The 16,744-nt window shown below is 42.7% G+C and overlaps 1 protein-coding gene across 3 annotated transcripts in view; it reads right to left on the bottom strand.

Annotated features, from left to right (window-relative positions):
* Nucleotides 1–9,502, bottom strand: part of ARHGEF12 (Rho guanine nucleotide exchange factor 12) — an 87,751-nt gene extending 78,249 nt beyond the window's left edge. For 2 of the 3 annotated variants that reach the window (XM_080983375.1, XM_080983373.1), the window contains exon 1: nucleotides 7,482–9,500. In XM_080983375.1, the coding sequence (XP_080839501.1) occupies nucleotides 7,482–7,513 (32 nt within the window). In that variant the 5' untranslated portion in view covers nucleotides 7,514–9,500. Of the gene's footprint in view, nucleotides 1–7,481 lie in introns of all 3 variants that reach the window. The other variant, XM_080983374.1, reaches the window with a different exon arrangement.
* Nucleotides 9,503–16,744: the final 7,242 nt, after the last annotated feature.

A 16,744-nucleotide genomic window follows, 5' to 3' on the forward strand; every position in this document is an offset into this window, starting at 1 on the left:
CCTACACAAACAGGAACTATTTGGCCAGACCAGGACACATTGCTACAATAAAAACTGCTTGAATAAGTCAAATTTATTTGCATCACACATTTAGTTCAGGAGTGCAACAAACTGTTCCAAGTGCGCTGCCCTTGTAAAGCCACACCTCATTCATGTGAGTACAGGCAGAAAGATAGGCAGTTCTCCCTTTGGCAGTTTATACATGCCATTTCTTTATCCACACCGAGAGGCCCTTCTGGTTAATTCACACCTTGCACTTCATGCTACATCCCCCAATGAGATCATTAACAGAGAAGCCATAATTTCACTGAGCTGTTTAAACAAGTTTAGAAGCTTAAAGTGCATCTCCCGAGTCAGTAAGTATATCCTGTTGCAATCCTAAAGAGGACAATGTGTTTCTAACAGAGACAGCAATACTTTGGCCATCAGTAGCTGAAGGGCACCTGACAAACATGATGATGATGTTTCCTGCTTGGCAGGGGGTTGGACTCGATGGCCCTTGTGGTCTCTTCCAACTCTATGATTCTATGATTTACGCAAATTAAATACACAGAAACAAGGTATGAACTTGAATGAACTGCACAGATTGGGAATTTGAAATGTTTACACAACTATTCCATCCATTGGGAAGCATTTCTATGCTTATTTACTGCTTTGAGTTAATTGTAGAAGTTCTTGTTGCTCTACAGAACACAAAGCTACAGATTGGGGGAGTGGAAAGTCCAATCAAGCATTGGGATAGGAAATATGCAAGTGTTTGCCAAGAAATGGTAGCTGCTTACCTTTCTAATTTCTAAACATATGCAATACATGTTTCTGCTGGCCAGAAATCAGGATTGTAAAGTGGCCCATCTTTTTCTCCAGAACCTCTGAGATCAGGTAGGCTACAAATTAATTAAAACACACACACATCTCTAGAACTGAGTTCACTAACAATATATAAATGAAGTGTCTCTGAAAATGGCACCAAGTAAAGGGTAGATGCATGTGGCTCAAGAGTTAAAATGTTTTGGAACAAATTTCATTTATTTACATAGTGCCAGAAACTTACTAGATGTTCCCTAAGGAAGCAAAATAAAATAAGCATGTCTTAAGATCAGAGAGACTTCCATTTCCCATCTTCATTTGCTGTATCTTTGGATTCATAACATACACTAAGGAAATGTTGAATTCTAAAAAGGGTGCCGTCATATAAATTTCATTTCTTCTTTTATAACATTAAGCAATATATTAAAGATTTTGTTGTGGGGCTTTGTTTTTAACTTTGCATCTTCACCTTCCTTAACCAGAGCTCATTATTCCAAAACAAGTGACAAATGCGTAATTGCTTGTCTGTTTACACACACACAATTCCTCACAAAGCAAGAGGGAATGCTTCCTTTGTGTGGTGCCCTGCAGATGCTGTAGATTCCAACTTCCATCAGTCTTAGTCTATGGCTATGCAGTTAATGGCCAAGAATAATGGAAGCTGGAGTCCACAATACTGTATCTGGAAGACACCAACTGGCTGCCCCACTGCACTGCTTTAAAGGTTAAAACCAGCACCTTGGTTGCATTAGAAAATGGTATCCCATTGAGTTCTTCTAGTACAGTGGTACCTCGGGTTACATACGCTTCAGGTTGTTAAAATATGGCGCATATAAAGCATCAATACTTTTTAGTGCAGCATTCACATATATATATACCCATGCAGTACCAGCTATAGGTTTGATTATACAAAAAGTGTGTCTCACAGTTTAAACAAAGGAATCACCACTGCCCATCTAGTTGGTTTTAACATCAGATCCACAGCAAATTTTGATGATCAAAATATAGAAAGGAATTGAAGTTTGACTAAGTTTGACTGTCTATGCAAGGTTGTTAGTTGGTGTATAAATCAATATGAATCAATAGTCACACTTAAGAGAATCCTGCATGCAACACCACAGGCTTTCACTGAATTCTGATGAAATGAAACAGCTCTAACGTACAAGAAATGGTAGAAATATTTGTCCCTCCAGTGTATTGGCCGTCATTGTGAAGTTCTCATTTATCCCCATTCTGACTATTATCCAATTTGAAATATAAGGTACTCCTAATTGGCTTCTTTCAGACTTTGGCAGGATTTAAATATGATGTACTGGATGGAATGAAAATAACTTGGTATCCATTACCGCCTTGAACCTTTTAGCATTACTAATTTATGTCATAGTAAGTTCAGTGCAACCAAAGGATTACATGCATTTGGCCAGCAGTATCCCGCCTCCACCCAAGCAATTACCTTGGCACCCACAGCTTTCTTCAAAACCAGAAAAGCAAGCTCCAATTTTGGCTAGAGATAGAATAAAAGCCTGAAGAAACTGTCTAGTTCTAACCAACAATAATGATCAAAATTTCCAACTTGAAGGGGGAAAATAATAACTAAAGGAAAGCTCAGACTAAGTATATGGTCATACCAGCTAGTGCAGTTTGTATCATTTGTATCATTTCATGGGTGGAACAACTGGTTGCTTCACTTCCAGCTTCCGCTGAGGGAAAGGGAGTATCTCATTAATGAAATACTCACATTCTGTACTGTTTGACACAAATGTTGGAACAGAACTGGCCAGACCCTCTGTCTGGGAAGCGCGAGAGGTTGCCTCTTGAAATGTCAGTATTTAGACCCCTTTCTGACAATGGATCAAAAACCCAGCTTGCCGTTTGACACAGTGGGCTGTGGTGCTTAAAAAAGCAGCATAAGAATGTTCTAGGTGGGAGGACAAAAAGGCATAGCTTGTCTCTTCTCAGAGAAAATCAGTGCCACTAACAGTCTGAATTATCACTGCACACTGAAACAGAATATCTTTCTTTATATTCTGATGTATATACCATCATTTAATGTGTTTCCAGATAACCTGGGAATAGGTACTTTACAGTGATAAGCAACACAAGTTAAAAAAAAAGAAAGATAACCTGATGACTGGAAATGTTTGGCTAAAAGACTGCTACAAATATAGTTTAAATGTCTGAGCACTACAAATTAGCAAAATGAGAAGTATGCACAACTTTTATATACCTACAACTTTTCAGTTAAGCAACTGCAACAAAGGATAAGAATTTCACAGAAAATGGTTGTGCTTAGCAGAACAATTCTTATTTTCCACCCATTTAGATGTCACTATTATTATGCAGGCATACGCTGAAATACGAGGCAAATTAGAAAGAGTCAATTTTAGCATCTAGTGGTGAAGGAAAACAACAATTAAGAAATCTTGTTTAAGTAATTGTGTAAATTCTCCACAAACACTTATTTCACTCATGGTAGCAGGGATTTTAGATGCTATTATAAGAATTCACTTTAACAAAAACATGCTGGAAGAAAAGATATCGATTGCTAAACATAGGACACACTACCTTCTAAGGACACACAAAAAATGCACACAATGTGTGAGACAATGACTGGCAATGCTATATGAAAATTGTTGTTGTTTAGTCATTTAGTCGTGTCCGACTCTTTGTGACCCCATGGACCAGAGCACGCCAGGCACTCCTGTCTTCCACTGCCTCCTGCAGCTTGGTCAAACTCATGTTCGTAGCTTCAAACATTATTTATGAAAATAAATGCAGTTAATTAGATTGACAAAAAAGGGAAGCAGGCACATCCAGACGTTTCTATGTTGTTGCAACACAATGCATTCGAGTCATCATGATCATCTTAAACGTTTTCAAATTGCTCAGCAATGAAGAAAAAACACACTTTATCCCACTCAGCCATGTATCGCCTGCCACAAATGGCAAAACATAGGATGTTCAAAGCCAACGCTTGCCTGCTTTCAGACAGCAGAGACCAAAAATATTGTTTTCTATCTTTGTTATGTAACTGCAAAGACAATGGCCATGAAAATCTGTATGTTGAGTGTTAACTCAGTGGAAACCAAGAATGGCGCCAGAAGTCATTAAGACTTCACATTTATTTGGTATGACTTTTTAAAAAAGGTGAAAAAATTAAAAAGGAGCAAGTTTTGTGCATGAGTAAGAAAAGATTACAGTGATATTCACTGAGGGTAATAGGTGTGCTGATTCCACACTCTTGAGGGACAGGATAAACAAAATTTGTTAAATATAACTCATGATACAGTAAGATTAAATTTCAATGAAAGATTTAAACTACAGAATAGTCTTCTGTAACATTTAAAGAGATAAGGAGAGATGTTAAGCTCCCTTTAAAGAAACATACTACAAAGATGAACAAAACAGAGGAATAAAATAGTTCAGTATATGGACGGAAGATGAACAAAACAGAGGAATAATATAGTTCAGTATATGGACGGAAGATACATTGTGATAAAAAATAATTACTAAGCTCTAAGCAGATACAGTATTTGAAAACTGAAAATGTGAAGCAGTCAGTTCCAAAACACATTCTAAACAGTTCAACCCCTACCCCCAAGTTTCTTTACTATATATAAAATAAAAGGGCAAAGAGAACAGATTTGCCATGAGTCTCCCTACTGTTAGGTGGAGATAGATATATATATAGATATAGATACACACACACACATGTTTTTCAAACCCTGCCATATACTGCAGTTTTAAGAAGGCCCTTGAGGCAGCTAAATTATATAAATATTAACACAAAGATTTAACAACAATATTTCAGTTAATCAAAACAAAACATTTTTTAAAAAGAGCCATAAAGCTATATATTAAAAAAACAACCTGTGGGTAGTTTAATTTCCAACTTGACTAAATTGCATTGGTTTCACCTTCCAATATATTGCTGAAATAAAAATGTCTTACTCTTAACTACTTTCCAGAAGATAATGACAAAACTAGTCCTAGAGCCAGAATTCTGAAAAAAGTGTTACTTCAATGAAAGTCCTGATTACCCGGCTTCACATATATACACACACAAAAAAAACTGACCTAAGCAAAGTCTCTTTGGATGATCTTAGCATATAGGAAGCATGATCATTATAAGGCAAAAATCACCATCATAAATGAGATTAACTAGAAAAGCTGCAAGTAGAAGAATGGGCAGGTTCAGTTCTGCTCACAAGAGCATCAACACTGGTAATCAGATCTGAAGCCAATAGGAAATAAAAGTTACTGTTGACATACAGATCTAGACCTTGATCTGCAACCTGTCCTGCAAGCATAACCTCTTTTTTTAAAAAAAGCAGAGAGAAAAACTATATCCTGCTTAATCCAACACAGACTGAAGAAATTAGCACTATGTAAGAAATAAATTTCAAAGAGAATGAGTCCTCCTAGTTCAGGCCAAAAGTCCATCTATTCCAGGATCCTTTTTCCACAGTGGCCAACCAGGTTCTTATAGGAGGTCCATAAGCAAGACATGGGGGAATTAGCCCTTTCTCACCAGTTCATCTCTAGAACTTCAAGAGTAATTGGTAAAAAATCAGCTTATGAGTGAAGACTGATGTCCATGACAAACCAAGGCCAGGTTGGATACATTGCAAGTAAACAACATTGCGAAGCACTATGCTTGAAGCTGACTTTAAGGAATAACAGAACTGTTCATTTCTTTTTCTTAAATAATAACAAAAAAGCTGGGGGGAGAGAATCATTTATCTGTCTCCTACCAAAATAAAGCATAGGACAGTCCCCAAGTCATTATTTATCTGGTGTTTTCTGAGCAGAGGAAACTACTGAGCAGACATATATTCATGCAGCATCATGTTCAGAGTCAAAGCTTAGGAAAGTGAATGTCGGAATGTGAAAACAATTACCTTATCACCATTAGAAAAGAAGTTGCTCAAGAACAGAGGTCAAGCAGGGTGGCATAAAAAGTCTAAGATTCCTGTCATACAGCACACCTAGGCTGAAGACAGAAAGCTAGCTTTCACCACCATTAGCAAGTAGTTGCTAATACTGTAAGTTGAATGTGTACATTAAAAAGACAAGGAATATAAAAAGACAACATGTCAATTTTTATAAAAAGAATACCAACCATCTCCACTATAACTGCTCACCTGCAGCCTATTTTTCTGCTATTCAGATCTGTTACTAGCTGACTAAAACCTGTTTGATAACATGAAATAAATGAATGGCCTAATAGAACTTCCAGTAAGCTACCGAAACAAAACACTTACACTCTTATTTTTTAAGCTCGAAAAAGATTTGTAGGAAGATAATTAGAGCTTGGAGAACATGCTCTGTACAAGAAAATCCAAAGCATTCTTCCCATTTTTCTGGAAGAATGATTCAAACAAGAAAATGCATTCAAAATCCAATTATGCATTTAAACTGAGTCTGCTGCTGCTTTTAAAGAAAAGGTTCAACATTTTAGAAGCATAAATAAGCAGCATGTTTAGCAGTTCTGTAGCCAGCTCTGGAACCCAGAAAATTGTCTGAGATAATCAACAGAGCTGGATTATGTGCCTGTTGACTCCATGACTCATCTACAAAATAAACTCTTCAGGACTGCTGCAGCAGTCACAAGGCCAAACATTTGGACCAAACTTCACTTCTTGTAATGCCTATGTTATTGGGTGATGAAGTACAAACTAACACTATTCCTATCCAGAAGAGTAACAGATACTTGCCAAAGAAAAAGCAGCTGTCAAGTTCATTCCCCGCATCCTTTTCTTTATGATTATGCATCCAAACTCCAAAATACGAAGTGATGGCTGCTTCCAATGTTTTGTTTTTTAATTTAGTACTTAATGAGGAGGAAGCAGACTTTAATAATAAAAACACAAGATGAAACCTCTTATCTAAACTCAACATACTGCATGTCCCAGATAACCAGGACTTCCCTGCAGATGAAGAGGGCATATCCTAGGTTCTAGAACTGTCAGTATCATTAAGTACCAAATGCTGGGAGGAAATGGGGTGGGGTTGCAGTTTAATAGGATGCAAAGAGAAGCGAGGGAAAGCAACATGAGTCAGAGGGGAAGGAGGAGAGGAAGAGGGGAAAGCACAGGCTTCCATGTGCCAACTACAGCAGATCTACTGTAAAGGCAGACACTTCAGCATCCCATTTTGAAGAACAAAATATAAGTCCAAACTCAATACAATGCTCCAAATAAATACAGTGGGTGCCAGGAACTATGAGACTGAAGAATGCCACCGTGCCAACTGGGAAATAGGTTAGGTTATTACGTAGTGTGTTCCAGCTCCACTCAAAATGACCTGCCCACTAAACATCTGCACCCCCAAGATGGAGCAATCGTCTATACAGCCCCTTCACTGAAGTTAGGAAATACCGTACTTTCAAGAAGTAACCCTATTACGACAGTATACCAGAACGCACATCTGGACCAAGTGACTAGCAGCCTTGAAAACCCTATTATCTGAATCCATTTAGAACCTAACCCAGATGGTTTGATCATCATCAGATCAAAGCTGGGCTTGCCAACTCAAAAAGTAAATTCCAACCTCATTTACTCAAGGCTGTCAACCTTTGCACCTTTCCCACTGTTGCAATATTAAAACTTAAAATGCGACCAAACTCCAAGCTGCCAATGTAGAAGGTGCACAGAAACACTATTCATACTGACCTGTCCGTGATTGCAGACTGTGTGCCACTCATTGGAGCCCTTGGCAAGGAGACGACTTTTTAGCCAATCTGCATTGTACTAGTTATAATTTAAGTACATTACTGTCAATTTCCCATACAGTACACACACCAGCTTTGCTCCAGAGAAGTACTAGTGAAGTCAGTTAAAAACAACAGCAATGCAGTTCTTCACGATTGCCCAAAAGATCCATATCAGAGTACGCTCAGGAAAAGCCACAAAGCACCTTTTCTGCCCCAAATCCTCCAAGTAGTATGGGAGAAGGCCTTCAAAGTCATGATTCAATCCTCTGAAAATCCTGCCGTTGCCTCAAGATGGTAACTGTCAGACACAGACACATCTGCTTCAAGTTATTCCCAAGCCTCGTGTCCAGGCATCACAGTTCCAGAACTCTTCTCAAGTCATTAGGCCACAGCAAACCAACAAGAAGTCAAATAGCGTAGCAATCCCTGTCCAAAGAAAGGGGTGAGGGAACCTTGTGGGGGAGCAACTAGCCTCCTCCCACCCTTACTACCCCATGGGAGGGCAGGAACGCTTCATCTAATACTCTTTGGGGTCAATTCCCCACTGCTGAAAGTTATTTCTCTGGGCTTCACCACTTTCTAAACTGAAGAACCCTTTGATGACCTTCTATGGGACTGTGTGGGGTGGCACTTCTCTCCTGCATTTGATTTTATTTTCCTTTCTGAGGGGGGCGGGGAAACCCCTTTTGCAGCACTAGCCCTTATGGCCCTGCTGACCTTTCTCTATAGGATTGTCAAGAAAAGCTGGTAGGGGTGTCCCACTTTTGAGCTGTTTCCACCAAGGGGGGGTGGGGGATGTTAGGAAGACAGGAAACCCCCTTAGCCCTTCTATGAAGAACTGGGCAGAACCTCCTCTTTCTCCCTTGGGTAAAGAGAAACTCTGCCTTTTAGGAGGGCAAAAAAACAGCAGAGTAAACCAGCCCCCCTCCTCTAAGAAGGGGTGGGGAAATGAGATCTACACGCACCCCAGCCCCAAATTAGGCTCTGGGGCTGATTAAAGGGAGAGAGAAAATTAGTCTTGCATGAACTGAGGTCGCCCCTCGGAGCCTCCCCTCAGGGAAGGGTGCATAATATTCCCTACTTTGGTGGGGGTTGGGAGTATGAAAACACACACGAGCCAGGCCGGGGGTGGGGGGTCCTCTCTCGACGCGCCCCCCGCCCTTTCCCTCTATCTCCGCCTCTCTCTCTCTTCTTCTAGGCCCCGAAGAGCATCATCTTCTTCCTGACAGGACTAAGTTCGTCGATGGGTCCGGGGTGGGGGTGGGGAGCTCGGACGCGACGCCCCGAAGTCGTCGTAGCAGCAGTTGCGGCGGCCGCGGGGTGGGGGGTGTGAGGAGAGATGAGACGACTTCTTTTCGCCCCTCCGCGTCGAACCGGCTTGACTCCGGTTCGAGTCCTGTTTGGGGGCCCGCTTCGCCACCGAAGCTTCGCCGGTGGAGGCAACCCACCCGAGCCTCTCCCGTCGACGGCTGGGACGAGGAGTAGAAGAACAAGAAGATTAAAACAACAGCCGTTCCCGGAGAGCCTCCTTCCCGCCGCCAAGTCCGGAATGTGAGGGGGAGAAAGCGGAGCGGGAGGGGAAGAAATGTGGGCTCCTTTCCACAGGCCGCGTCTCCTCCTCCTCTCGCCGCCGTCTGAGGGCCCGACTCGGCTTCGCCGCTCCCGCCGGCGCTCGCTCGCTCGGGCTAGATTCTCCTCAGGCCGACGTTCCCCGCCGGCTTCGCTGGGGCAGGCCCAGGTTCGACTCCACTCGGCTCCGTTCGGCCTCTTCCGGCGGTTCCGGGACTATTTTGTTCCCCCTCCTCCTCTTCCCCCCTCCCCTCGCCACTTCTTTAATGCATTCTTCCCCCCACCAACACACACACAGCGATTCACTTCAGGGAGCCGCCTCGCTCTTCGTCTCCTCCTCCTCCTCCTTCTCCCGGCGCTCCATTCCTCGAATCCTTCCGCCGGGACGCGTCACACGTCGTTTTGGAATCTCCGTCGTCGCGGCTCTTCGACCCAACACAGCGCGCCGCCTCCGCAGTGGGTGAGGGAGGAGTGAGAGAGAAGGAAAGGAGTCCGTTCGAGGCCACACCTAGCAGATCTTCCTTTGGCCCTCCTGCCGTTGCCGTCGCTCACGTCCCTCATGTCACGAGAAGGTGACTTATTCGGGCAGAGCACCAGCAATAGGTATCCATTTGAAGCACATGACTTTTCCACCAAGTAATCCCGAGAACCATGGTTTCCCTTCTCAGAGCTATCGTTGCCAGCGCCCTAACAAAACTGCAATTCCAAGCATTCTTAGGGAGAAGCCATGTGCTTTAAATGTGCACTTGAAGATGCTTGAAATGGGTGGTGTGAACTTTTCAAAACGCAGTCTCGCATCCCAGGATTAAACAGCAGCCGACTTATTCCTCTTTTTTTGTGACCCACCTGCACTCCCAAGTTCTTTTGTTTTGCCTGATGCTAAGTTTGGAAGTTTGGGTGCTGTTCTGTCACTCGTTGGCATCCAATGAAGCTGCATATTGGAAGATTGAGGGCAGATAAAGTACAGTGGTACCTCTGGTTAAGAACTTAATTCGTTCTGGAGGTCCATTCTTAACCTGAAACTGTTCTTAAGCTGAAGCACCACTGTAGCTAATGGGGCCTGCCGCTGCGCCGCCACCACACAATTTCTGTTCTCATCCTGAAGCAAAGTTCTTAACCCGAGGTACTATTTCTGGGTTAGCGGAGTCTGTAACCTGAAGCATCTGTAACCCAAGGTACCACTGTACTTCTTCACACAATGCATGGTTAAACTATGGAACTCACTCCCACAGGAGACATTGATGGTCGCCAGCTTGGATGGCTTTCAGACAGGACTTATTCTCCAGGCATTTGCCTTTCAGTGGCTACTATCTGCCATGACTGGAGGCCGTAATACTTCTGAATACCAGTTGCTGAAAACCACAGGAGGGGAGAGGGCTCTTGCACTCCAGCCCTGCTTGCAAGCTTGCCACTGGGAGAACAGGATGCTGAATTAGGTGAGCTTTGGGGCGGCTTTGAAGCACATCTGAAGGACATTATTTCCTTCAAAGAATTCTGAGCACTGTAGTCTGCTTCTGGCAGAGTTAGAATTCCCAGCAACTCTTAGCAAACTACAGTGCCCAGAATTCTTTGAGCAGGGTGGGAAATAATGTCTTTCAGATGTGCTTCAAGGGTATGGTGTGTACACAGCCTTATTACAGTTTTCCTTACCATAATTTTAAAGGTATAGTGTGCACACAGCCTTATTATGGCTTTTATTACCATAACTTTAATGGTTATAGTGTGTACACAGCCTTATGGGTTTGCTTACCATAACTTGCTTAGGAGTAAACCCCACTGAACTCTAAAGTAGCACTGTGCTGTTACGTGCATTAAAATGTTGTTGCATGCATGCCAACCTCCAAGTCGTAGGGGACCCTATGGGCTGCAGTGCTTATGCAGGGTTCATTTCCCTTGGAATGAAGACCAGTGGAGACTGTGATGTCTTTAAGAGATTTGGTTTTATTACACATGTATACACCTTGACAGTGTTAGAAACTGATATAGAAAAGCTATTTGTCATATGGCCTCTTCATCCTAGGTCACAGGTGCACTAACAGAATGTTTAGGCACCTTTTCCCCGCCTTTTACAAGGTTACAAAGCTGAAGATGAATTGTGTATATTGTCAGCTCCAGTTAAAATCTGACTCGTGCCATAGCATGGCAGCAAAAATTATGATGATGATGCTGTGCGCTTGCTAGCCAGATGGTGGAGATGTCAGGCGCCATCCTGGTGCCCGGGCATCTTCACTTGGTTGCACGTGGCCAATAAAAGGTAAAGGGACCCCTGACCATTAGGTCCAGTCGTGGCCGACTCTGGGGTTGCGGCCCTCATCTTGCTTTACTGGCCGAGGGAGCCGGCGTACAGCTTCCGGGTCATGTGGCCAGCATGACTAAGCTGCTTCTGGCGAACCAGAGCAGCGCACGGAAACGCTGTTTACCTTCCTGCTGGAGCGGTACCTATTTATCTACTTGCACTTTTAAGTGCTTTCAAACTGCTAGGTTGGCAGGTGCAGGGACCGAGCAATGGGAGCTCACCCCGTCGCAGGGATTCGAACCGCCGACCTTCTGATCGGCAAGTCCTAGGCTCCACCCACGTCACGTGGCCAATAGCCAGGTGCAAAAAGTGCCTGGCACCTGGCTAATTTCGAACAGATAGAGGGGTTCGCAACACTAACACCCCAACAGATATTTCTTCCCCATTAGGTTTCCAGAGAAGCTCCAAGCTCATAGCCTTGGATCCAGGACAAAGCAAGGCAAGCTTCTGTGTCTCCAGCTTCCAGCACCAGCCCAAACTTAGTAACTGAAAACTAACTCTCCTGGCCTATTGTAGTCCCATTTTTGTGCGGAACAACTGTGAGCTCAGTTTGCTACCGCAGACCCTCCAAGTGTCCCTATTTTCCAGGGACCACCCCAAATTTATAGAAGTCGTCCCAGTTTCTGATTTGATCCTAGAATGTCCCGCTTTTCCTTAGGATGTCCCTATTTTCATAAGAGAATTGTAGGAGGGTATGGAGTTATCCAACCCCTGAGCCATCTGAAGGCAGCCCTGTATAGAGAAGTTTTTAAAATGTTTTATTATGTTTTTATATATGTTGGAAACCACCCAGAGTGATTGGAACAACCCAGTCAGATGGACAGGGTATAAATAGTAAAATTGTTAATTATTATTATTATTATGGAATTGGACGTCCCTGTTTTCATCAGAGAAATGTTGGAGGGTATGCTACCAATAAAAAAAAATGTTCCTGGACTAAGCACATTGCTCAGGGTTATCCCATCCATGGACTAAAGCCAGTTCATAGAATCAGCTATACAGCTGCAAATAAAATTTTTAAGTGTGTTGTAAAGTACATGATACAAATGTGACACTAGATGGCGATGGTGAGCTATGGCAAATCCAATGTATTTTTCAAAACATATTTTTCACAATTTTTTTATATGTCTCTAGATTTTGCCATGGAGTCATGGAACTGTAGAGTTGGAAAGGACTGTGGGGATCATCTAGTCCAACTCCCTGCAGTGCAGGAATCTTTCACCCACGACTCTGAGATTAAGAGCCTCATACTCTACCAACTCAACTAGCCCCATTAATATTAAGTGCATGTTGTCCCTTTCCCACCCTGCTAAGCCGCTTGTGGCACCCTTGATTCCAGCAGGTAGCCATTTTTGCCATTCAGGTCACAGTCACACCATTGCACTATGGTTTGCAAAGCACCACGACACCATTTTCAACAGTCCTGGCTTCCTCCAAAGAATTCTGGGAGCTGTAGTTTGTTAAGAGTGCTGAGAGTAGTTAGGAGATCCTTATTCCCCTTACAGAACTATAATTCCCAGAGTTCCCTGGGAAGAGAGATTGATTGTTAAACCACTCTGGGAGGGCAACAGGGGGTCTCTTAGCAACTCTCAGCACCCTTAACAAACGGCAGTTCCCAGAATCCTTTGAGGGAAGCCATAACTATTGAAAGCAGTAGGATACTGCTTTGAATGTATGGTGTGAATGTGGCCTCAATCTTGTAGAAACCTGCCTGCTACCTGTGCAGGAGTGGGCAGTCTTCAGGTTTGTGGGATCTATACTAGTTATTTTGCATTTATCATTGGTATCATAGTATACAAGTGTCCCTATTTTCTGGTACCCAGCTTTGTTCAATCTCTGTCCCCATGTTGTCCCAGTTTTTGCTGTATTAAAATGCTGTTAAGGTAAGTTGCTCAAGTTTTCCTTCACCAGGGTTCAGCCCTGTGTACCGTTTCATTTCCCTCACAGTTAATTCTCTGAGTTGGGTGCAGATTCAGTGGCAGATTAACACACAAACGAAGTAGGCTACAGCTTAGGGCCTCTGATTATGAAGTGCTTCTAAATACTAAACAAAAAAACAAAAAACCACTTAATTTTGTGTTTTACATAATAAAGGAAACAGGGAAAACAGGCTCTAAAACAGACCTTATTGTTTGATGTGATAAAAAGATACTAAATGTCTGGGCAATTATTTGTCATATTGTCAGTGCCGGATTTACGTATAAACTAAACAAGCTATAGCTTAGGGCCCCACTCTCTTGGGGGCCCCCATTTTTTTTAAAAAAACAAAACTGGATGTACATTTCCAAAATATAAGATAAAAAACAAATAAAATTAAAAATACATACAGCAACAGTGGCAAATGGGTTTAGATACCTATTAGGTCCATAAATAACCATATAGCATATATTCAACACACAAAAAACAGTAACAATTTGTTGTTGACAAAGGACAGCTGGACATAAAGGGCCCCACTACCTTCAGTAGCTTAGGGCCTCATCACACCTAAATCCGGCCCTGCATACTGTGTTTATAGACTTTCCCCTTCCCTTAATGCTGTGGAGCTTCTTAAAGCTGACAGGCTATGTACACACTATACCTGAAAAGCACATTCCAAGCCCATTCTTTCCCCCAAAGAATTCAAACAGTGATAGTTCCCAACTACCTTTAACCAACGACAGTGCCCAGAGTTCTTTGAGAAAAAGATTGTGTCTTGAATGTGCTCTAAAGGTATAGTGTGAACGCTGTCATGGTTTAGGGCCTCAGCATGTCTTAATCCAACACTGTGCAGATATTCCAGTGCACTTGATGTATTCCTTGGAGGTTGGGTCTGCTGCCCCTGCAGATCCTGCCACCTGAGGCAGTCGCCTCACCTTGCCTCATGAGTGTGCCAGCCCTGAAGTACAGTCCTCCAGCTTACCCAACAGAGGAAATGTTAATGATTCAAGTAGAAAATCTTGATAGGCAGAGAGTTCTGGAAGTCACCCTTTTAAAAAATCAATGATGCTTCTATGCCTGGGCTAGTGTACCAGATGGTAGCCCAGGTGAACGATCTGGGCAAGTGGCCATCATTGAGCATTGTTTTGGCTCATCTACCTCTGTTCCCTTGGAGTTAAACGGTGGAAACCATAACTGCAAAGCTTAAGGTAAAATTAGAAAGAAAGAAATCCTGTTTAATAGTGCACACAGCAAGCAGTTTTGCATACTGAACCGCCAGGAAGCATAAAAATAGAGTTGTGCAGAACGGTTGGGTGCAATTTGCCCACCTCCGAAGAGAGCCAGAAGTGACTGGGCACATTCTACAACATGTTGCCATCTACTGGAAGATCTTAGTACTGCATAGCAGATGAAAAACAGAGGCCAGTCCCTGTTTGCCTCTACTTTGAATAGCACAGAGTAGACTGTAGAGCAAGAGTGAGAAGCTTCAGGCCCAGGGGCAAATGCTGCACTTGGGGCCTCGGTATCTGGCCCTCAGAACTCTTCCCAACCCCCTTCCTAGGCCTTCCCAGCTTTCCCCAGGGAGGTTCGTCAGGTGCCTTCATTATACACTATGGGTAGGCAAACTAAGGCCCAGGGGCCAGATCCAACCCAATTGCCTTCTAAATCCAGCCCGTGGATGGTCTAGGAATCAGTGTATTTTTACATGAGTAGAATGTGTCATTTTATTTAAAATGCATCTCTGGGTTATTTGTGGGGCATAGGAATTCGTTCATTCCCCCCCCCCCCCGAAAAAAAATATAGTCTGGCCCCCCCACAAGGTCTGAGGGACAGTGGACTGGCCCCCTGCTGAAAAAGTTTGCTGACCCCCTGTTATACACGTTTAGGTGCCAGGCAAAAACATTCCTCTTTAAGCAGGCCTTTGGTTGATTTGATTGACATCCTATGCCCTTTTAAAATGTGTTGGTGTGGGGAAGTCTTCAAAGTGGGTAGAACTGAACTTACACAACAACTTCACAAGCTCATTGAAAATCTCGGAGAGAGAGGAGATCCCAGCAGAATTAAGGGATGCCAAAATTATCAACCTTTTTTTTTTTTTTTTTTAAAAAAAAGGTGATAGAATGGACTGCGGAAAATACTAGGCATCTCTTTATTTGCTGCAGCCTGCAAAATTCTTGCAAGGATCTTAGCAAACCATCTCCTAACTATATCTGAGGCTACCTTTCCTGAATCCCAAAATGGTTTTTGACCATCTAGGGGGACAGTGGACATGCTTTTACGGCTCAACAGCTTCAAGAAAAATGTAGAGAGCAAAACCAATCTCTGTATAAAGCGTTTATCGACCTGACTAAGGCCTTCAACACTGTAAATCATAATGCTCTGTGGACTGTCCTTCTGAAAATCAGCTGCCTAGATAAATTTGTGAACATCCTTCGGCTCCTCCATGATAATATGACAGCAACAACCACAGATAACAATGGCTCTCAAAGTGAACCAATCACAGTGTGAATAGGCGTTAAACAAGGTTGTGTTATTGCCCCAACTCTATTTATTATTTTCTTTGCCATGATCCTACATATTGTCGAAGGGAAACTCCCCACTAGGGTAGAAATCATATACTGAACAGATGGAAAGCTCTTTAACTTGAGTAGGCTGAAAGCAAAGAATAAGGTTACCATAACTTCCATCATAGAGCTTCAGTATGCTGATGACAATGTAGTATGTGCACACTCAGAGGATGACCTCCAAACCATCCTAAATATCTTCACAGAAGCCTACAGAAAGCTTGGCCTATCGCTCAGCATCCAAAAAACAAAGTGCTGCACCAACAAGCACAAAACAACCCCTCTGCAGTGCCACAAATCCAACTCAATGATGTAGTGTTGGAAAGTGTCAATCACTTCTCCTACCTGGGCAGTTACCTTTCCACAAGGGCCAACACTGATGCCGAAATCTAGCATTGCTTGAGCTTAGTGAGTGCAGCTTTCTCCTGATTGAAGTGCAGAGTGTTTGAGGACTGGGACATTTGCAGGAAAACCAACATGCTTGTTTACAAAGCTATTGCACTACCAACCTTACTGTGAAACATGGACCACTTATAAACATCATCTCCAACTGCTCTAAAGATTCCAACAATGGTTTCTCTGGAAAAAAATTTACATATCACTTGGGAAGACTGGAGAACTAATGCCAGTGTACTGGAAGAAGCAAAGATCATGAGTGTTGAAGTAATGATTCTTCAACATCAGCATTGTTGGACCGGTCATATTGTTTGGATGCCTGATTATCGCCTTCCAAAGCAACTACTCTAGTACAAACTTTAAAATGGAAAGCATAATGCTGGTGGTCAACAAAAGAAGTTTAAAGACTCTTGCAAGGCAATTTTTTTAAAAAATGTAGTATAAACACTAACAATTGGGAAACACTGGCCTGCGAGCGCT

The sequence above is a fragment of the Podarcis pityusensis genome (genome assembly GCF_964106645.2).
Source record: "Podarcis pityusensis genome assembly, chromosome: 15".
Lineage (NCBI taxonomy): Eukaryota > Metazoa > Chordata > Lepidosauria > Squamata > Lacertidae > Podarcis > Podarcis pityusensis.